The sequence below is a fragment of the Onychomys torridus genome, chromosome 14 (assembly GCF_903995425.1).
Source record: "Onychomys torridus chromosome 14, mOncTor1.1, whole genome shotgun sequence".
NCBI classification, from domain to species: Eukaryota; Metazoa; Chordata; class Mammalia; order Rodentia; family Cricetidae; genus Onychomys; species Onychomys torridus.
In genome coordinates this window covers 44,148,492-44,170,595 of record NC_050456.1, presented here as the reverse complement: position 1 = coordinate 44,170,595, position 22,104 = coordinate 44,148,492, and the positions used below count along the sequence as shown (strand labels likewise).

The 22,104-nt window shown below is 43.8% G+C and overlaps 1 protein-coding gene across 2 annotated transcripts in view; it reads left to right on the top strand.

Annotated features, from left to right (window-relative positions):
* Nucleotides 1-3,767: 3,767 nt before the first annotated feature.
* Ppp2r5e (protein phosphatase 2 regulatory subunit B'epsilon) overlaps nucleotides 3,768-22,104 on the top strand; it is a 152,137-nt gene continuing 133,800 nt past the window's right edge. Inside the window, exons 1-2 of one of the 2 annotated variants that reach the window (XM_036205845.1) lie at nucleotides 3,768-4,967; nucleotides 7,167-7,327. In XM_036205845.1, coding sequence (XP_036061738.1) covers nucleotides 7,171-7,327 — 157 coding nt within the window. In that variant the 5' untranslated portion in view covers nucleotides 3,768-4,967; nucleotides 7,167-7,170. Of the gene's footprint in view, nucleotides 4,968-7,163; nucleotides 7,328-22,104 lie in introns of both variants that reach the window. The other variant, XM_036205843.1, reaches the window with a different exon arrangement.

The window sequence follows — 22,104 nt, the reverse complement described above, 5'->3', positions numbered from 1 at the left end:
CCCTTGAAGAGAACTGACTCTCCCTCCTCATGGAATCATTTCTTTGGCCTGCCCTGGTGCCCCACCTGGGGTAAATTTGTTTCACCTCTCCCTGGGAAAAGTCATACAGTGTCTCAGGCTGGATTCGGACTCACACTCTGTAACACAAGCTGGTCTGTACTTACCATTCCCCCACCTCAGCCTCCCAAGTGCTGGAATTAGGGGCCACCATGCCCAGCCCCCTAGTACAGTTCTACAAGTTACAGTAAGGAAGAGAAGTAGGTGAGCTTAGAGCAAAAATAGTTTGAACCTCCTAGAAATGAAGACAGAGACCAATTGATCTTTTTTTTAAACTTTCAGAAATATATGGATATTGTAAGACACAACCCTGCTGTTGCTAATGAATGCTCCCACACACGTTCTATCACTAAGCGTGGAAGTGCATGTCTTTGTTTCCCCAGCTCCTCATCTTCTTCCTGTCACAGGAGGAATGCCAGAATAAAATTAGGAAGGTCAGTGGGGGAAACTTAAAAGTTTCCAGATGGGTAAAGAGTCTTAAAAAGGGAAAGGATGATTGCGGTAATCATTAATTATTGAACAGTTAACATGCCCGGCACTGTAGTAAATACAGAACCTCATTTAAGTCTTAAGACTAAGCCCTGAGTTAAGACAGTCTGCTTATTTATCTGTGAGGAAACTGAGGCTGGGGCGGAGCTGGATGACCCCTGACCCCAGAGTCTACATTCTCATTATGCTTATAATTAGGTATAGCTTTGAAATCATTTAATTGTACAAACTGACAATTTTACAAGTGGGAGTATTTCTTGGTACATTATTTTGTGGTTTATTCTCTGTGAAATAAAGTATACTTGAAGCTTGCTTTCTTTTGTTTTGTCCTATGCGTGCGTGCGTGCGTGCGTGCGTGCGTGCGTGCGTGCGTGTGTGTGTGTGTGTGTGTGTATAAACATCCTAGGGTTGCGGATGCACATGACCACACAAAGATTTTTCTTTTCTTTTCTTTCTTTCTTTAAATGCGGGTGCTGAAGATCTGAACTCGGGCCTTATACTTTCAGGGTAGGCACTTTATGGACTGACCCATGTCCCCAGCCAGCTCTTCCCCTCCCTTTCTTCCCCATTAGAGATCAAGCCTCTCTCCCTTCCTGGATCCATCACGGAAACTCAGAATAAGACAGTGCAAAGGTCCTCAGATAGCCACTTCCATCAGCTTAGATTACAGCTCAGGCTGCTAAGTAGAGAACTAGGACACCTCACCATTTAAATCTTAAACCATAATTAGCCACACTAGCCACATCGAAAGCTGTAAAAGAGTTACAACCTTTGAAGTACATCTGAAAACGTAACTGCAGTATTAAAATGATGACTCATGGAAATGCCATCGCCGAGAGTGTTTCCCAGTGGATAAAGGCAGCTCAGAGAAATATGACATCAGTCCCTTAGGCACAGTAGCGATGACTCCTGCCCCTGTTGTCCTAAGAAAGCAGTCCTTACCACAGCTTTCCCAGGCTTCTGGCCTCAGGCCATAACCAGCTTCAGGTACTCCTGCCTCTCATTCCCCCCCCCCCCCAACTAGATTAGTTTCCCTAGTTTCCCTCTGAAGATGTCTGGTAGATAACCAGTTCTATGATGCCGCCCTTCATCCTAGCACTTCTGTAGTTCACTAGTAAGCTACACTTTGATACCCTGTGTCTTCTAATCCCAAGGTCAAGCTGCCAACAGCTTCCTGATAAGCTCAGCTTTGAGATCTGGACAGTGAAGGCTTCCATGTGGTAAAACTGAATTGAATTTTGTCACTTGATGATGCCCCTCCCCATGGGGGGAAAACATTATCAAATGTTTTTCTTTTCCTATCTAGAATAGCAGTAGCAAAATTCCTTTGTTCATGCGCTCCCATCGGCATATTTTGGGGAGCACGTGTCCTAAATATATGTATATTTGTTCATAAAATAGGCGCACATTCGCTTCATTATCTTATGACTCAGTCATACTACTTGTACATGGGATATAGTTCACTGTTGGTGATGGTGAATATAAATGTACATTTAAAATTTGTTTTGACAGTTTTGCTGTTTAAGTTTAAATACAGTTGGACTTACTAGATTGTCATTTCAGCTCTGAAGGAGGGCTGTCAAAGATTTTATAATGGCAGTCTCAGTTCTAGTATTTGCTTGTTCTATGCTTTGTGAGACTCTTGTAAGGCCATTTGTCTGCTTTGTGGGTTTAGTTTAATTAGACCTAGATAATATAATCATAGAATCCAGCAAACACAGGATGTCGCAACAAGTAGAAGAGACCCTTTCTGCTCTCCTCTGGGGATGCACACTTCCTGCCTTTCCCGGAGGATATCTACGCTGTTGTAGACCCATGGGTCATTCATTCTGTATATAAAATATTGAGCTTAATGCCTTTTAAATTTAAGCATAGATGCATTCATCATTTTTCCTTCTACATTGCAAGTGGATTGCCTTGCACTATCCTTGGAGTACACCCCACTTCCCCTGGGATCTCCTTATGAAATTGTTGGTCCAGAGAACAAACCTCATATAAGCAAGGATGTTTCCACATTAAAAAGACCTGCTCAATTCAGTTGCTCAGCTATTTTATAGAAAATGAAATGACTTTGAAATGAATTGTCTTTATAGACATCCATAATTTGCAAGCAAAATCCTCACTCTACAAAATGTGAAATGTTCTAAGGAACAGCTGTGAGCATTTCAAATGTGCACTACTTTTTAACGGTTCAACTGTTGCCAAGGGAAATTGAGCTGGCTTCAAAATCTTTCTTCGTTTCAATTTTGCATTTACCAATCAGACATTGAGGAAACAGGCTCTGCTTGGCTAGGATATTAAACATTTCTAAAGACTGAGGTATGCGAGTATAAGTTACTTGAAGGCAGGAACTAGACAGGCATTCTATATAAGTATGCAGCCTAGGGTAATGAACTTTTATTAGAGCAAAAATGGACATTCAGCCAGTCAGCAGCTAGTTGTCCGGAGTCAATAGGGGGAGCCTGCTTTCATTTAAGCCATCTTTCCGTGTTTCCCATTTCAGTTCCGGGAAGTAACAGTCTCTTTTATAGCACAGAATTGTTTTTCAACCCAAGTGGATAGAAATTTGCAACAAATGGCACAAACAAGAAATATGAACGCATTGTTATCACTTGTGCATATGATGGAGAGCTTTATATACATACATACATACATACATACATACATGTTCCCTAACTGTACAGAACACGTGACATGATACTGAGAGGGAAAAGCAGGCTACAGAATGAAGCACTGTAGTTTGAAAGAGAATATATATGAAATAATACAAATACTAAAAGTACAACAAAAATGATAGTGGTTAGCTCGGGTTGATGGATTATGAGTATTATTATTTCTTCTGTATGTACCCTCTCAGTTTTCCAAATTTTGAGCAACTGGTAGTCTGATGCTTGTAGTTAGTTATTAAGGATTCTTCTTTTCCACAACGAATGTATGCTGCTGGCATTCAGATTGACTGACAGTCTAAGAATATTCTCTGGAAATGTACCATTTGGCCTAGGGCTCACTAACGATGCAAAACCACACATGTAAGTATTTTAGTACTCGTTCTAGATAGAGGTAAGTCATCTCTACGAGACTCAGACTCCAACTGTCAATTAAAATGTCAAGTTGGGGGCTGGGTCTTTCGGAGCCCAGCAACAGCGGCTGCGGGTCATCTGAATGCGAGGCTGCAGGCTGGTGACAGCGTCCCCATCTGCAGAAGCTCCCGGAGCGCGGGCCTCCACCGAGATCCGCAGGAGCATCAAGGAGCTCATCAGCAGAACCGACTTTTGGGGGGAGGTTAAGAGACCAGGTGAGAGTCCAGCCCGTGGCCAGGCCTCCCACCGGTTGCGCGGAGGCCACTGAGGGTATTTCGGCCGCGATGACAGGAATGGCACAGGGGAGCACGGGGGTCCGTGCAGAGTCGGGCTCTGCGGGCTGAACCGTGAGGCACCGGGGCTGCTGCACTGTGGCTCTCGGAATCCCCAGTGAAGACGCTTCGCCGTCTGCAAGGGTCCCGCCGTGCGGAAGCTCCAGCTCCAGCCGCGCCCGCCGCGCTCCACTCGGGCCCAGCAGACGCCGCAGTTCCCAGCTTCAGACGCCCTGGCGGAAGCCGCTGCCGAGCCGCCCGAGCTCGCGGCTGCATCCGGGTCCCCGGCGCCTTGCCCAATCAAGGGCCTCGTCTCTTCACACCCCTCCTGTTTCTCCGCCCCTCCCCGCGCCGCCAATCCCTGATCAGATCTCAGCCGAACATGCTGGCTGGGGAGTGAAGGCGCCGGAGGACCAATGAAGTCTCGCTTCCCGTTTGAAGTCTCCAGTGGGCGGGCGTCGGAGGCGGGCTCTGCCAGCCAGGAGGTTCGGTTGCGCGTGTGCCATGGACTCAGCCGCCCGGTGATATTGACAATAGGAGAGAGAAAGGGGCATTGACGGGGACCCTGCGCGGGTAGCGAACGGCGGCTCTGGCAGCGGCGGCTCCGGCGGCTCCAGCTCCTCCTCCCGACTCCCGTGCTCGCTGCCGCTGCAGATCCAGGCTTCCTCTCTCCTCCCCCCTCCCCGCGTCGCCGCCGCCGCCGCCGCCGGGTCCGGTGCAACGAGCAGAGGCGCCGCCCGCCGGGAATGTGAGCGAAGAGCCACCGGCCGAGCCGCAACCGGGTCGGTACCGATTTGATGGGACGGGCCCGCGGGGGAGGCGCGTGAGGCCGCCGCTGCCACTGCCGGAGCGCTGAGGTTTGGGGCCAGCCGAGAGGCCTAGAAGCACCGCCGCCACCGCGGAACCGGAGGGACGTCGCCCCGGACTGCTGTAGCCCGGGGCTCTCCGCCGCTGCCCGGACCTCCCCCTGTGCGTCCCGGGCCGCCGCCCGCCCCCGCCGCGGCCCCTAGCCTGCCGCCCGCCCAGCGCAGCCACAGATCATCTTCGATTCTTCCCCAGGAGCTTCAAGGTAACTTCAGCTCCCGGTCCCGCGGCTTGTCTCCCGGCGAACCTGCCGAGCGGCGGCGGGTTCGGGAAGGCCAGGCCCGGGCGGCCGAGGGGTGCGGCGGGGTGGGGTGCGCGGGAGCAAGCGCCCGGCCCACTTGTCTGATCTACCTGCAGAGGCTTTGGAGGCCACTACCTCTCTTCCACTCTGCCTCCCCGGCCCCTTTCCCTCCGGCTTTTGAGGCGTTTCTCCCCCCCCCCCCTTTTATCCACTGGCGGGGGCGGGGGAGCAGCGAGGAAGATTCTGTGGCCGCGCAGCCTCTCCCGGGCTTGGGATTTATGCGAACATACCTACAGACAAACAGGCCACTTCCCTGATCTCTTCCTTCCCCTTGGAAAAGCCCCGGTTGCTTGCCTGCTGTTTGGAGAATGCTAAAGCTTAGGGCGCAGTGGTCCAGGTGAAACCTGTTTCCCTAGGCTTCGCAGGGACCCCGCTGTTATCAGTTCTGCAATGCTTTAGAGTTGAGGAGATCCTTGACATTCAGAGCTGAGCGCCTAAGAGGCAAATGATTATAAAGAAAGCTACCTATAGATCATCGTTAGAGATAGGGGAAGAGAGAGACCAACTGAGTGACGGAGGAAGGAGGTTTGCAGAAATCTTGTGTTCCTAGGGCTATATGAAATCTAAATAGTCACATACGAGATCGCAGTACACGTCCCTACATTTACAACCTACCAGTCTGATGTGGAACTTCTTGCTGATGCGATCACTAGATTTTAAAGTACTCTGACATTTTGGACGGTATTTATAAACTACAATTCTGTTTTTATCTGTCACATATTTAAGGCGAAATTATAGTTTAAAAAAAAAAAGTCAAAGAAAACAAAACGAAATAACTTTCTAATGAAAGAACCAAGAAGTCTTCAAAAGTCCAAACTGAACCTCAACATTGTTCACTCCTCACCCCCATGCTTATGTTGTTTTGATTGGATCCAGGTAGTCCAGGTGACTGTTGAGCCTTACAGATGGGGGAGGCAACTGTCTTACTCTGTGGAAGTAAAAAAAGCACTTGTCTAAGGTGTTGGTGTGCCAGTCAAGTGATTGCATTTTTGCACTTCATTGTACGCATTCTGGCTATCTGGCTGCCATTAATCTTGCGTGGAGCCTCAGTGCCACCTGGATGATGACATCTGTTTAGTTGGGCGAATGAGGCTGAGCTTAATGCTTGGGACTTTTAGCATCTATCCTTTTGAATAATTTCAAGAGATTTAAAAAAAATTGCAGAAAGCTGTTCTGTCGGTCCCATCGGTTTGATGGAAGTGAACAGTAATTTGAACTCAGACCCAACTTCATCTTGGAAGGCTGTGAAGTTCTGTTTGCAGTTCAACTTGGTGTTAGGTTTTATCATGGTTTTGTTTATTTAACTTGAATAACTTAAGATAGCCTCATTTAAAAAGACTGCTTTGAAATAATTCTCATTATGCCTTTTGTGTGTTCTTGTTCAAGTAATCTAGCCTGTCCTCATTTGCAGTGTGGTAGCTCATAATAGCAATTGCAGCACGTTGCCCCCAAAGTCCTGTTTAGAAAGTGTCAGTAATTGTACATTTTACCTTGTTGTCAGATAGATACTGATGTAGTTTTGTTTGTTTGTTTTCTTGAGACAGAATCTCCTCTCACTGTGTGTCCCAGGATGGCCTCAAGTTGCTATGTGTAGTCTAGGCTGGCCTTGAACTCATAACCCTTTTCTTGCCTTACCTCTTTGAGTGTTGGTATTACTGGCTACCACACCTGGCTTCATTTGTGTAGATTCTTGAAGTGCAGAAAGGGTTTTAGCCCATTCATAATATTAAATATGTTGGGAAAATGTTTCTATGGACGTTTTCCAGCTTCAGGATAGCTCCAAAATTGCTTTAGCCATCCCAAGATGGGAAGAGCTATGAAATTAAAATGAGCAGACAGTATAGACACTTGAAGTCCAGGCCAGCTTCTTTTTAATGATTCTATTGGAGCAGTGATTGGTACACTAGAGCTCTGATTTTATTTAATGGTTGGTGGTCATGTTACTTTTTATATTTTTCCCCCTGACAAGACTTTTCTTAATTGATTTTTTTTGGGTATGTATTCCCATTTTCATGAATATTGTATATGAGAATTTTAGAATGTGTATAACATGAATACTTTCACCTTGGGACCATGTTCATGTCACCCCTTTCTCTTCAGTAGGGATATGTCCTCAGCACCAACTACTCCTCCATCAGTGGATAAAGTAGACGGATTTTCTCGGAAGTCCGTCAGAAAAGCCAGACAGAAGAGGTCGCAAAGCTCCTCACAGTTTAGATCTCAAGGCAAGCCCATTGAGCTCACACCTCTGCCGCTGCTGAAAGGTAAGACCCGTGAACAGGTGACACCTCCTGACTTTCCTTATTGATCAGTGTCTGTTAACTTCATGTGTTGGAGCTTGGAGGGTTGAGAGGTTTCAGACCCAGAAGTTCCTGGTATATGACCAAGTCTACCTGTTTTCCTTTTTAAAGGGCTCATCCCTATTGGTGAATTTCTCCAGTTGATAAGCTGGAAAACTAAATGGCAGAAATGTCTGTTTCTTTTTTTTTTCCCCCAAACATTTAGTGTGTGTGTGTGTGTGTGTGTGTGTGTGTGTGTGTGTGTACTTGCACATTATGTACATGTGGAGATCAGAGGACAGTTTGTGGGAGTTGGTTCTCTCCTCCAACCATGTGGGTTTCAGGGATTGAACTCAAGTGGTCCCATTTGGCAGCAAGCAACCTTTAACTGCTGAACTGTCTCATTGGCCCTGTCTTTGTTTTTAAATCCTTGATTTGCTTATTGACATGTATTATTTGCACTGTCTTTGTTGGAAAGTAGACCCCCGTAAAATAGATAGTACTACTAATTTGCATTAAAAGAAGTGGAGTTTGAAAATATTGAATTTTAAAGATCAAGAAAGTAGAGCTTATCACTAATAACATGTATTTACATTTTCACATAATACAAATACAAGTATTTGGTGATCATACTTGCATGATATTTTAATTTTCACAGTATATTAAGAGCAAGGAATTCCAGTTCTTTGAGACAGGGTTTTATGTAGCCAAGGCTGGCCTTGAACTCTTGAAACTGCCTTTGAGCTGCTGATCTTTCTGCCTCTCTCCCCACACGCTGGGATAGAGGCGTATACTACTAGGCTTATTGTATATACAGTAGTATATATGAGAGTAAGGTTTTGTTCTGTTTTGGTGTGGTTTTTGAGACAGGGCTTCTCTGTAGCTATGGAGCCTGTCCTCCCTCCCTCTGTTTCTCTTTTCTGCCCTTTTCCCTGGTTTTTGAGGCAGGAGTCTTGTTATATAGTCCTGGCTGGCATGAAACTTGGTGATGATCTTCTTGCCTCTCCCTTGAGTTCTGGGATTACAGATGTGTGCTATCACACCTGGCCAAAATGCATACTTATTTTTGTAGCAGTGTGTAGGTAGAATCAGAAGGTATTATAAGAAAAACTGATGTGATCCTTCAGCTTAGCTGAGGGTGTTTCAGGTGTCTGATTTTTCTATGGGAACACTTACTTTCTCTCTCCTCTCTCCTTTTTTTTTGAGACAGGGTTTCTTTGTAGCCCTGGCTGTCCTGGAACGTGCTCTGTGAACTAACCTGGCCTTGAACTCACAGAGATCCCCCTTCCTCTGCCTCCCTAGTGCTGGGATCAAAGGCATGTACCTCTATGCCTGTTGGGAACACTTTTTCTTCAAGGGGTGGTAATTCATAAATAAGATCCCAGTGTTTATACTTGAATCGGTAGACACTATCTGAGTGCTGAAAGATGGCACATGGGGTTAGGGAGGGCGTTAGGGTAGGACACTTGCATAGCGTCCTGAGACTTTGACGTTGAGCTGTAGCACTGAAGAAAGGAAAAAGCACGATCTGCCTGCTAAGTAGTGAAGATGAGCTCCAGCTCCAGGAAGTTTTGAGGGAGAGAACACTGGGTTTTTTTTTTTTTTTTTTTTGAGACGGGGTCTGACTCTGTAGCTGACCTGAAACTCAAGAGAGGTTGTCTGCCTTTTCCTCTCGAATATTTGTCTCCATGCCCGGCTAGAAGATATTTTTGACTTAAGATATTGTTAGTAAAAATGAGACTAGATTGTATGATGTTATAAGAAAACCATGAAGGAAAATTCTAGGGAATAAATACTGGATTCATCACTCATTTAACCTAAAGTAGACATTCATGGGATACCTATTGACTTCTCTATCAGGGGAAGAACTTTATTTCCAGCAGCCCAGATTAAATGGTTTATTAGGTTCAGAAGAAATTCAGTAGCTGAGTTACTGCATTTATTCCTTAAGACTCATGCAGTCACTTAAATGAACTGAGCATTCATGGAAGATGTGTAAAGAGGCACGCATGAGAAAAATTTCAACGTTTTCTCTCATTCTCCTCCCTCCCCTTTTGAGCATGCACAGTTAAAATAGATGTAGATGCTTTATTAACTGCTCGGGATTAAAAGTAGGATTAGAAGCCCAGCTCGGAACCATCTTTAAAGCTTCAATCCAGTGGCAGGAAGTGTGTTCCCATTGTTGTGTGTCTATACAACCATCCACCTAACATCTTTTCATGTCCTCTGTGCCCTCTTTTCCCATCAGCCCCCAGCAACTTCCGTTTCCCTTCATGCCTCTGTGAGGGTCACTGTTTGGAGTCATGTAACATTTGCCCTGTGTGACTAGTGTATTTCACTTAGCGTGATGTTTGTAAGATTTATCCAGGTTGTAGCATGTCTCAGTATTTTACTCTTATTAAAGGCTGAGGAATATTTCAGTATATATGTTGATATAGCACATATTGTTTACTATTCATTCTGTCATTTTAGCTGTTGTGAATGATGCAAGCATGAGTGTTCAGGTATCTGTTGAGAGACGCTGCTTTCCTTTCTTTTGGGCACATACCCAGAAATAGAATTGCTGGCTTATGTGTTTAAGTTTTGAGGCCTTGCTATGTAGAAGCTGTCTGTCCATTAGCAGTGTACAGGAGTTCTGAATTCTCCATACCTCACCAGTGCTTATCTCCCCCTACACTAGCATCACCAAGGCTCAGAAGCTGCTTATTGGACTTATGATGCACATTTACCTTTTGCTTATGGATGTCAAACATCTCTTTGTGAGATTATTGGATAAATACATGATTTTTTTTCCCTATGCTGGAGATTGAACCCAGGGTCCTGTACATCCTAGGCAGGTGCTCTGACATTGAGCCACATTTTACTCAGCTGCCTTTTCTAAAATTTTCAAGTTATGCCTGGTATCATGAAAAGTTTGCTAAGAATAGGTTTTGTACATTTGCATAGTGTATCAATAAGAGGAGAATTAGATGGCAGCTGGACCAGAGACTACTCACTAACCCAGCTCCAGACAGACTGACAGTGATTCTTAAACATGATGTGGGGTCATGGGCTAGCAAGGGTTCCATCCTTAGGCTTCTGTGTCTCTCTGGAGAATAGCAGAGAGAAGTAGAGTCAGGTACAGAATGGAGGAATGTGTGTTTGTGGTTTTGTGGTGACAGTGATACTTGTACTCCTTACAGTGGGTTGGCTGATTGTTTTTTCCTTATATTCTCACCAACTTTTTGGAAGTAATTTACAGTACAGAAAGAACATACAGGAAGAATTTCCTTTCTAGGGTTTTTTTTTTTTTTTTTTTTAATTATTTTAGGAAAACCCAGAATAAACCTAAATGAACTGTCTATAAATGCTAAAGGATAGACATGGACTTAATTTTCTATAGCATTTCCCTGACTAAGAAGGCTTGTATGAATACAGTATGCACTGTGATCAGATTTTGTGAATTTCTTTTTTGTTTTTAAGATGTCGCTTTGATTATATGTGTTAGTGGTTTGCCTGAATGAATGTGTGCACCGCCTGGGAGGTCTGACTCCTTGGAAACTAACAGAAAATGAAGAGAACGTTTCTGTTCTGCGTCTTCTGTAGTAGTTGATCTTCTGAAACTTGTGTTCTTGGTGTTATTTCTTTGTAGAAAGCAACATGTGGTCTTGTGCACATGTAAACAGTGGCCCACCTTTTCCTCAGCTATGTCTAACGAAATGATACCTGACCTTTACACATACATATATTTGAATTTTCTCTATTCTTATGTCGAAGTGTTTTTTGGAGTTTCCTAAAACTTTTGAACCATAAGGACCCATCTTACTGGTAAGGAAACTCCTGTGGAAGTCTAGTGCCTATGTATGTATGTATGTGTGTGTGTGTATGTGTGCATGTATTTATCTATCTGTCTCTAATAAAGTCAAGATTTGTGTCGATTTGAACCACACCACTGGCAGCACATGCCTGTTACAGCAGCGCCTAGGAGGCTGAGGCAGAATTGTGAGTTTAAGTGTAGCTTGGCCTTCACAGTGGGATCGTGCTTCCAAACAACTTAAAACAGTGAAGCCTCCTCCCATAGTCGCTGTGATACTCTTTGTACCTGTAGCAGTCCAGGGAGCAGGCTCGCCAGTTACCCCGTTAGGTGAACCCAGAGCTCAGTCAAGTAAGAGGCAGAGGTAGTGTGCCTGCTTTGTGCCTGTTTCCTCTCCCTGTCCTGTTCACGTCCTTACTTCCTTATTTTTTCCTTAGATCTTCGTAGACGACTTCCAAATTTAGATTTGAGTGAAATAGTTTTGGAAAACTCTTCCTCTCTGAAGATGGGATTATAATGAAACTGGTGTCATTATTTCTGGCTCTACGGTTGTTTTTTAGGGTCTTTGGTAGATACTTCAGACATTTCAAAAATTGTGGTGACTGGAGGCACCATTCAGCTGAAAAGAATTCTTTGTCTCTTTGTGGTAAGATTCTTTCTAATGAGGGCACTTTGTAAGTTTTGTGGTACTGGGAGTGAACCCAGGGCCTTATGTATGCCAGGCGAGTGCTGTGTGTCACTGAGCTGTCTCCCAGCTTCTGAAAATATCCTTTCCCCTGTTCTTTATGTGTATGGGTGTTTGGCCTGAATATATATGTGTGTGCATCAGCCATAGAAGCCGGAAGAGGCCATCGGATCCTCTTGGACTGGAGTTATAGTTGGTTGTGAGCTACTGTGTGGGTGTGGAGAATAGAACCCGGGTCCTCTAGAAGAGCAGTTCTCTTAAGTGCTGAGCCATCTCTCCAGCCCCCTAAAAACACTTTATTTCTGTGCATGAGTACGTACAAGTGTGTGTGTATGTCTGTGAGCGTGTGTGGGTTAGATCACTCTCCACTTTCTTCTGTATTGTGGTAGTGTCTTTCACTTGAGCTCAGAGCTCCCTGCTTTGGCTGGTCTGGCTAACCAGCTTTCCTCAGGAATCCCCATCTCTTCTTCCTGAGGGCTGGGATTACAGGTGGGCCACATGCTCGCCTGGTTTCTCTGTGGGCGCTGGAGTTATGGCCAGTGGCTTATTCACTGAGCCATCTCTCCAGCCCTAAAATCATTGAAACTTCAGTCCCAAAGATGAAGCTTCGATTTTTATTTTTAGAGTGACAGTTTATAAGAACTTCAAAATTACCATTTAGATCTGGTTTTGTGCCTTTCTAATGACTGGATTCTTTTATCTTCTAGATCTACCTTGTGGAGTGTAGAGTAGGATGTGCAGTATAATTACAGGTTTGCTAAGGGGCTGAGCCTTCCATGTACTTGTGAAAAGACAGTTTTTCATAGGGCTGGCAGCCACTGGTGGAGCGCTGGCAGTGGGCTTGCCGTGGACAGTGCTGTGCAGGAGAAGGCTGCGCTGGCCGTGGACAGTGCTGGGCAGGAGAAGGCTGCGCTGGCCGTGGACAGTGCTGGGCAGGAGAAGGCTGCGCTGGCCGTGGACAGTGCTGGGCAGGAGAAGGCTGCGCTGGCCGTGGACAGTGCTGGGCAGGAGAAGGGGGGGCTGCGCTGGCCGTGGACAGTGCTGGGCAGGAGAAGGCTGCGCTGGCCGTGGACAGTGCTGGGCAGGAGAAGGCTGCGCTGGCCGTGGACAGTGCTGGGCAGGAGAAGGCTGCGCTGGCCGTGGACAGTGCTGGGCAGGAGAAGGCTGCGCTGGCCCGCAGGGGATGGAGCTGCTCCACTCATCTTGTCGTGTCTGTCGTCCTGGCCAAGGGACTTCCTTTCGAGCCCTCTCTCCTGGTTTATAATGCAAGGACGGCACAGCTCAGTGGCTGTACCAGTCAGTGAGTACCACCTGTTATCTCTGAGCTGGAACTTCAGAAAGCAGCCTGTGAGCAATAGGCCAGGGCTAATATGCTTTCTTTGCAAAAACTTGAAATTGAGTTTCTCACAATGATGAAACAAGAGCATAGTTTTACAATTTCAAGCTTTTTCAACCCCCAAATTCAATTTGTGAATGTTTTGAAATTTACTGGACTGGCTATCATGGACGTCTTTGGACTTTTCACCTGTTACTGGCGTCTGACCATATTGTTGAGAGCAAAGCCTTTTTTAAAAAGATTTTGTTTGATGTACTCCTGCTAGTGTATGTGTGTGTGAGCATGTGCGTGCTGTGGAGTGTGTCTGGAGGTCAGGGCAGTTTGTGGCAGTTGGTGTGTCCTCCTTCCACCAGAGGGTTCCACAGATTGAACTCTGGTCAGATGCCTTTGCCTGCTGAGCTATCTTGCCTGCCCTCTTATCTGTTTTTAAATAGAAGAATTTCATAATACTTTCAGGTTCTCGAACATGTCTGATATAAAACAAACTGAGAATCATTGATGTTTGTACCATCGATTGTGATGTGTTCTTTAGGTAGGGGTGTGTGTGTGTGTGTGTGTGTGTGTGTGTGTGTGTGTTTGGGGTTTAAAAAATAGCTCTGACTTCTGCTTTGAGCTGAAAGAATATGTATACATCACACACACTAAAGTTGCTTTGCATCACTGGAAGGAGCATGGTAGTATTTTTCAGGGAAGGAATGATAAAGATTTTGCTTAAAATCAGGTACTGTATTATTTTCAAGTTCGAGAAATTCTGTTTATTTGCTTTTAGGTAAGAGTTTTTCTCATCTTATTTTTTTTTAGGTTTATTTTTAGTTATATGAATGTGTGTGTCTCTGTGAGTGTGTGTGCACAAGTGTAGGAGACCAGAAGAGGATGTTAGACTCTGGAGCTGGAGTTTGAGACAGTTAGGAGTACTGTACATTGTGAGTACTGGGACCTGAATGTGTGTCCTTTACAAGAGCAAAAAGCACTCTTAACCACTGTCTCTATGGCTCTGGGAGCACTTAAAAAAACAAACAAACAATATATATATATATATATATATATATATATATATATAATTAGTATATATACTAATTATTTACTTCTATGGCATAGAGAATTATCATCCAGAGAAGAAGTAGAAAATAAGTGTTCATAATAACTTATGGCTTAAAAGTAGAGTATTAGTTTGCATCTATGGTGTTACTCATCTCTATGGTGTCTGATAAGCACAGGTTGAATATTCCGTGTTTCAGATTTTAGATTTTGGAATGTTTATATCTACAGTTAACCCTTGAAGAACACAGTGGCCTCCTGCCTCCCTGTGCAGCTGAAAAATCTGAGTAAAACATTCCAAGGTTAGTTTTTGGAAAAGTCTAGTTGTAAACTTTCTTCTGTAAATTGAAAATGAACTTCTTAGCCAGGCATTTAATCCTTTACTCTGGAGGCAAAGGGGGGCAGATCTATGAGTTTGAGGCCAGCCTGGTCTACAGAGAGAGAGTTTCAGGCCATCCTGGTCTACACAGAGAAACCCTGACATGAAAAAGAAGCCAAACTAAAAGAACTTCAAGGACTGGAGACTTTCTGGGATATTCAACACACACACACACACACACACACACACACACGCACGCACGCACGCACGCACGCACACACACACACACACACACACACACACACACACACACGCACACACACGTGCGCAAGTGAAACACTCATACACATAAAATAAATCTGAAAAAACCCCAAAAAACCAAAAACTTAAGATCCCAGTGGTCAGATAGGAAACAATATAAAACCTTTGAAAGTGCACTGAGAAAAAAACAGACTTCAAAAAAATTCCTATTGAAAAGAAACATGTCTAGATAAAAATAATCAAAACCGTTTGCACTATGGTCGCAGATAGCTCCTTGTCTAATCAGCCTCCACAAGGCAAGCACTGATGCGTTAAGCTCTATGCTTTTGTTCATTTCTTGTTACTGGAATTTCATGTTTATTTTTTCTTGCTGGATGACCAGATGGTAGAGGTGGTGATCCAACATTTGTTCAGCCTTGCCCTTCTCAGCCTCCCAAGTGGACATGTTCTCAGCTGGTGTGCTGTCTGTTTGCCATTGGTAGTTAACGTTGTCTGAGCGTCTGCGTTGGTAATTGGAAATGGTGATGTACGGTTGCTGAGGTGCCACTGACTCGGTCTCATCTTGGCTTTCCATGTCTTCTTCATTGTCACCTCCTCCAGGCTGTCTTTGTCAGGAAGCCCCTGCAGAATTGCAGACTGTAGCTCCTGTGCATCGTCCGACTCTCTGGTCTGCCTTGTTCTCCTGCAGCCTGATTGTCAGCCTCCTCCATCAATCTCCCTGCACAGGAGGGGTGGAGCCTGTGGTAGAGACCCATGGAGAGGGGTCTCTGCAATAGTAAGGTGGCACTCTCCTCTCTTGGGAAGGGCTTGGCCTTTTGGGAGAGTTTCCTCATTCTTCTCTCCCACTTTCTAGTAGTTCTTCTGGAACCCTCTGCATGGATAGATTCTTTAATGAGACCTACTGGCTTGAGCTGGAAGTGTACCAGGGTCTGTAGGATTGACAACGTGGATGTCCTACTCTCCCTCAGCCACCTGAAACCCTTTCTCGTGTACACCTCTGCTATTTTCTGGAGTTATTCTTCTAGACTGGAAGTCTGATATACACATATCAGAAGTCAAAAAGGAAGCCTTACCTTCCTTCTGTTGATAAATGCTACATATCCTTTAAAAAACCTTTTTGACCCTGCTGGCAGGTGCTACCAGCACGAGGTCCCCAAGCCCCAGCTCCCTGTGCTACTGTCTGTCTCGTGCTCCTTGGGAGCATTGCTGAGAGCTGGGCTGTCCCCTGCTAGGTTGGGTCCTGTTGGGTACACTTGGAGTGCTGGTGAATGGCCGGCTCTGACAAGTGCCGGTGGGAAGGCTGTGCAGGGCTCTCGGGTCTACTCTTGCTGCTGCGGGAACACTTTGATTCCTCCAGTTGATTAGCATGCATGTTTATGTGTCGTACGGTCCTGTGGTCAGAAGACATGAGAAGCATAGGAGACGGAGTTCACTACGTGTTGTAATTAGCTGGAAAGAGGGACCACTTCCTGGAAATGTCATACAGCTTTCAGCAGTACTGTCAGCTCTTGAGTTCACAGCAGGAGCAGGAGGGGTGGGTATGAAATTACAGTAATGCACTATGGACTGGGGCTAATTTATGTAATTAGGATTTAATAATGGGCTTCTCTCTCTCTCTCTCTCTCTCTCTCTCTCTCAATCTCTCAATTACTGGCTCTTACCATTCCAACTCTTTTTTTTTTTTATTTTTTTATTTATTTATCCTGGTTGGCCTTGAACTTGTGATGGATCCTCTTCAGCTTCTTCAGTGTTGGGATTATGGGCATGTACTACTACATCTGATTTAAATACTGTATCTTTAAAAATTTTTTTTTTTTTTTTAATTTGTTGAGACAGGGTTTCTTTGTGTAGCCTTGGTTGTCCTGGAACTCACTCTGTAGACCAGGCTAGCCTGGAACTCAGAGATCTGCCTGCCTCTACCTCCTGAGTGATGGGATTAAAGTTGTGCACCACTTAAATATTTAAAGGCTTAAATACTGTATTTTTTCTTTTTTCTAAAGATTTATTTACTTATTTTTAATGTACATTTGGATTTTGCATGTATGTCTGTGGGAGGATGCCAGGTCCCTAGAACTGGAGTTACAGACAGTTGTGAGCTGTCATGTGGATGCTGGGAATTGAACCCAGATTCTTTGGAAGAGCAGACAGTGCTTTTAACTGCTGAGCCATCTCTCCAGCCCAAATACTGTGTTTTTATGTGCTCTTACGTTTATCTAGTTGTGAGTGACGTGATATACAATCTGTGCTTTCTAAATTTTGATAAATGTTGACATTTTATAAGGTTTATGTATATATTTATTTTATGGTAGTAGGTGATAAAGTAGATGATGCTATATTATGTATTTTATGCCCTAATGACATTTGTCCTTAAGTCTTGGTATTCCTAGGCTGAGTTTTATTTATTTTTAAAATATTACAGATTTTTTTTCCCATACCTTAAAAATATTTCACATGTAAAGTGGTCATGTGTAGCTTAAATCTGGATTCTTCAAGGGTTAGCTATACGTGAAATATCTTGGAGATGAGACCTAAGTCTAAACATGAATTTCTGTTCTTTCATTAATAACTTATAAACATAGCACATGAGTAATCTCAGATAATACTTAGAGAGCACATGTGTTTTGACTGCAACCCAAATGTTGAATAAGGTCAGATGGAATTTTCCCGCTGGTGACATCATGTTTGTGCCCTCCAATTTGTAGATTTGGTAGCGGTTTGAATTTAGAGGTGACTCGGTCTTAGTTCTTCGCTGGAGGCTCATGGGTTTCCATCTAGTTGGGACCTTGTGCACTGTGCACAGTTTTAAGAACTCCCTGGAACCACAAAGTTCCCTTGGGGAGACCTTTATTTTGAAAGAAAGGATTTGTTGCTTTCTTTTACCAGCTTCTCACAGACTCAGCCCTTTAGTTCTTGCTCCCTCTCATTAGACAAATGCAGTGGTTTAGACTGTGTTTTTGGTTGAGTACTGTGTTAGTTGATGTGCATGCTTATGTGTAAAACATTTTAAGCTATAAAAAGAATTATTGCATGGGTCTTTCCAGGATGTAACCAAGACAGGTCATATACTGAAGTACCCAGTGAATGTGAGCAGGTTCCTTTTTTTCCTTGACTGCTTCTCATTCTTCAAGTTTTAGCTCAAGTGAGTCCTCTTTGAAGTATCTGTCCCTAGTTGTCCCCATCTCCCCCCACTACACACACTCTGTTTTTGTGGAGACAGGTTCTCCTGTAGCTCAGGTTGGCTTCAGGCTTCCTGTGTAGTTGAAGATGACCTTGAATTCCTTATCTACACTCTTAAATGCTGGGGTTATATGGTTTTTGACAGTCTCCAGTAGCTCTGGCTGACCTTGCATTTCTGTTGACCCTGAAGCCTCATCCTGAGTGATGGATGGGATGGCTGCTGTGAGCCACCATGTCCACCTTCCTGTTCTTTCTATGATCTGAAAATTGATCTTTGTTGATTTGTTTGTGGTCTGTCTGCTTTCATGTATAAAATAATTTTTGGTAGGGCTGTTAGAGACTTATACATAGTTGACATTTAGTAAATATTTCTTAATAATTGTGAACATTTTTATTGATGTGTAGATTGATATTTGCCCAATTGTAAGATTGATGCTTGTTTTCTTTCCTTCCTAAATAGTGAAATAAGAAAACCAAGCTAGTTTTAATAAAGCTAAATTTAATTGCAAACTTTATTCTTGATACCAATTTATGAACCTATTTGATGAGACCTTTAAAATTAAAAAAAATTATTTTACTTTATGTATATATGCATGTATATATGTATGTATGTATGTATGTATGTATGTATGTATGTATGTATGTGCACCATGTGTTTGGTGCCTGTGGAGGTCAGAAGAGGATGTCCCATTCTCTAGAACTGGAGTTAGAGATGATTGTGAGCTGCCATTTGGGTGCCTGAGTCCTCTAAAAGAGTTTTAACTGCTGAGCCATCTCTCCAGCCTTGAAACATTATATTATTATTATTATTATCTTCTGTTTGTTTTGTGAGACAGGGTTAAAGGTGTGCCAGTTCGTCTGGCCAAACTTTTTTATTTTTAAAGGATCAAATTTGAGTGCTCCCTTAAAGCTCTGAGCGTGCCTGTGTTGTAGGGATCTAAATGACTCAGGGAGAAAAGAGCAGCAGTGTCTTCTGGAGAGAGGAGGACATCTATCTCATGGGTGGCGGACATAGAGCGCCTTTCTGATTCATCGCTGTGCCGCAGAAGTGCAAATGAGAGAAAGCACAGAGAAAGACTTCCTCTGCTGCTCTTCGGGGCCGGCCACAGGCTCGTCAGACCACCAGACTCCTTTAGATGGCTTAAGAGCAGCATATCTGAGCGTTGCGATGGACTGCCATAGAATTTACAGTTTCTATTGATGTCAGTTAATAAATACTAGTGACTAGATTTTGTAGTGCTTGTAAAAGATCAGTAACAGTTTTGTATTTTAAGAAAAGGGCCAGGATGGTTCTTTGGTTTGCAAAGATATCACTTCTCTTAAGATTTTGTTTCAATATTTTATAGTTAACATTTTCTTTCAGAACTATGAAATCTTATTTTCATGTAACAGTAGACCTAAGCATATGTAGTGGAAAAAAATCTTCATTGAAAAAATACTAATTTGTGGGCTTTCCTTCAGTCAGTAGGAGGCCTCCCTCAGGTAAGAATGTAGGTGTGAGTGTCACGTGCACTTGGATTGAATTCTGGGTCTACTCCTTGCTGGCATTTGACTTTTCTACCTTGTCTTCCTCTTTGAAATTGGGAGAGTGTTAGGATCTACTTGATAGAGTCAGATTAAATGCCTGGAAGTATTTGGCTCAGTGCTGGGCACACTGTAGGAATTGCAGAATGTTAATGGTTATAATTATCAGAAAAACTGCACAATGGGAAATGTTTATTAGTGTTTTTCAGTTGACATTTATTCCTTTAATATGTTACATGAATCATTTCCATTTAAGGAAGGGAAAGTTTAGCATGTTGAGTTGTGAGAATTAGGAGAACAGAATGGAGAACTGGTTCTTATGGAAGAATCTCCACATTGTTATTAACATAGCTTCAGATAGACTTCTTGTTTTGGATAAGCACCTAGAGTGGGTTATAGAGTTACCTTCAAGGGGAATTGCATTAGTGAACAGGTAGAAGGCAAACCTATCATTGGGTGAATGAATTTTAGTAGTTGTCTACCAGGGCAGACTCAAAGTTTAACTTAACCTTGGTAATTGCTTACTTTAATCAGTAACTATAACTTGAGAATATAACTTTGTATTTGGTCTGTCAGGCAAATCCATAGACATACAAGTATGCAAGCACAGGCCTTTAGGAAGGGGATGCTTGGAAAATAAAACACCTGGACGTTTAACAGCACTTCAGCCTCACACCTCCTGTCCCTGGCCCATCTTCCAGCATACACTAGGCTGGGGCACAGCTTTGTTTAGACAGAACCTTTGCTTTGAGTTTTAAGCCACGGGAGTTTTGTAGCATTTTGCTTTGAGTCAGAAGGAGGCAGGAGGAGTCGAATGAAAAAATATCTTAAAAATTTGCTTTATTGAGCTTTTTGTGGTTAAAATAAAGTCTGATGAAACTTTTCTCAATATAAGCAGCGTCACATATCCCCAGAGGCTCTTAGTTGGGAAGGGTTTCTAATTGGTGTTGTAGAAGGTCCGGGATCCTCTCAAAATTCCATGGTTTTTGGCTCTCTACGGATGTTTTTCTGGGCAGAGTTTAGAGCTTTTATCAGATTCTCAAAGGGGTTCTCCAAAGGCTAGGAGCTGCTCCTGCTGTGTGTGTGTGTGTGTGTGTGTGTGTGTGTGTGTTTGGAAAGTTTGTCATATAGTCCATCTCTGTACAGGGCGATCTCATGACTAGAGGGCTCATCTCTTGTCAGTTGTTCCTGAGTTAATTTCTTTTAACACCAAGCAGAATTATAGAAGGTGTTATTACTATTGTTATGATCATTACCACCATCATCATCATTATTATTATTTTTTAAAGATTTATTTATTTATTACATATATAGTGTTCTGCTTACATGTGTCTTTGCAAGCCAGAAGAGGGCACAGATGGTTGTGAGCCACTATGTGGTGGCTGGGTATTGAACTCAGGACCTCTGGAAGAGCAGTCAGTGCTCTTAACCATTGAGCCATCTCTCCAGCCCCTCATTATTATTATTAATTGTTTCTAGAAGGCGTTTGAAGGTAGAAAGCACTGAGCGACTATTCTGTGGTTATTTGGATGTGTTTTTTTTTTTTTTTTTTTTTTTTTTTGAGACAGTGTTTCTCTGTGTAGCTTTGGAGCCTGTTCTGGAACTCACTTTATAGTCCAGCCTGACCTCGAACTCACAGAGATCCTCCTGCCTCTGCCTCCCAAGTGCTGGGATTAAAGGTGTGGCTTCCACTTAGAGATTTTTGATGAGTATCATTAGAAAAATTAAGCTGGATGAAAGCAATACAATTGAATGTGCCTATACATGGATAATTTTGCTCCTTGGACTAACTGTGAATCTAGAAGTTGGGAAAGTAAACTCAGGTTGTCCTTCCTGGTAAAGAAATAGTGAAGAAGACAAAGAAAATTTGCTGCTTCTGCTATGTGCCTGTCAGCATACCCATGGCTCTCATTTCAGATCAGAGTGTGTTTGCTAGTAAGCAGGGCCAGCAACTTGCTGCTTTGAGAGAGGGAGAGAGAGACAGAGACAGAGAGACAGACAGAGACAGACAGACAGACAGATAGAGACAGGGTTGGGAGGCCAGGCACCTTGGCTCCACTGTCTTCTCTATGATAGCCGTTAACAAATGAAGCCAGGTGAGCCCTGGGCTGACCTGACATGTCCCTTGTGCTGGGTCGCGATGGCTTACTGAGTGAGCCATTTACTACTGACTTTGAGAACCCTGAAAGTTTGGAGGAGATTACAGTGGGCAGGAAGAGCAGAACAGGCCAAGGGGAGGGACTGGTCAGCAGCAACACCTTAGGGTGATGTGGAATGGCCCAGGTCTGGGAGTTGGAAGAAGGCCAGGTAGGAAGCCTGGGCGAATTACTGTTTCAGAGAAGGCATGACAGCCACAGAGGAAGGCTTGGCACATTAGGAGGGGGGTGCCCCTCCCCTCCCTTTCTTCCTGTGAGGAGGAGTTGGGTTTAAGTCTAGGTGGTAATCCCTAGTCTTCTGAACTAAGAATTGGAACTTAAAATTCAATTTTTGGTAAAACAGGACTCATTTTTTTTTCAGGGCAAATGTGAGGAGTAAGTAAGAGTGGTAAGTCCCCAGTGTGTAGCCAGTTGCTTAATGAATGTTCCTTCTCTCTTTCTGCTGGCCATTGGTATTTCTTGGAGTCGGCCTG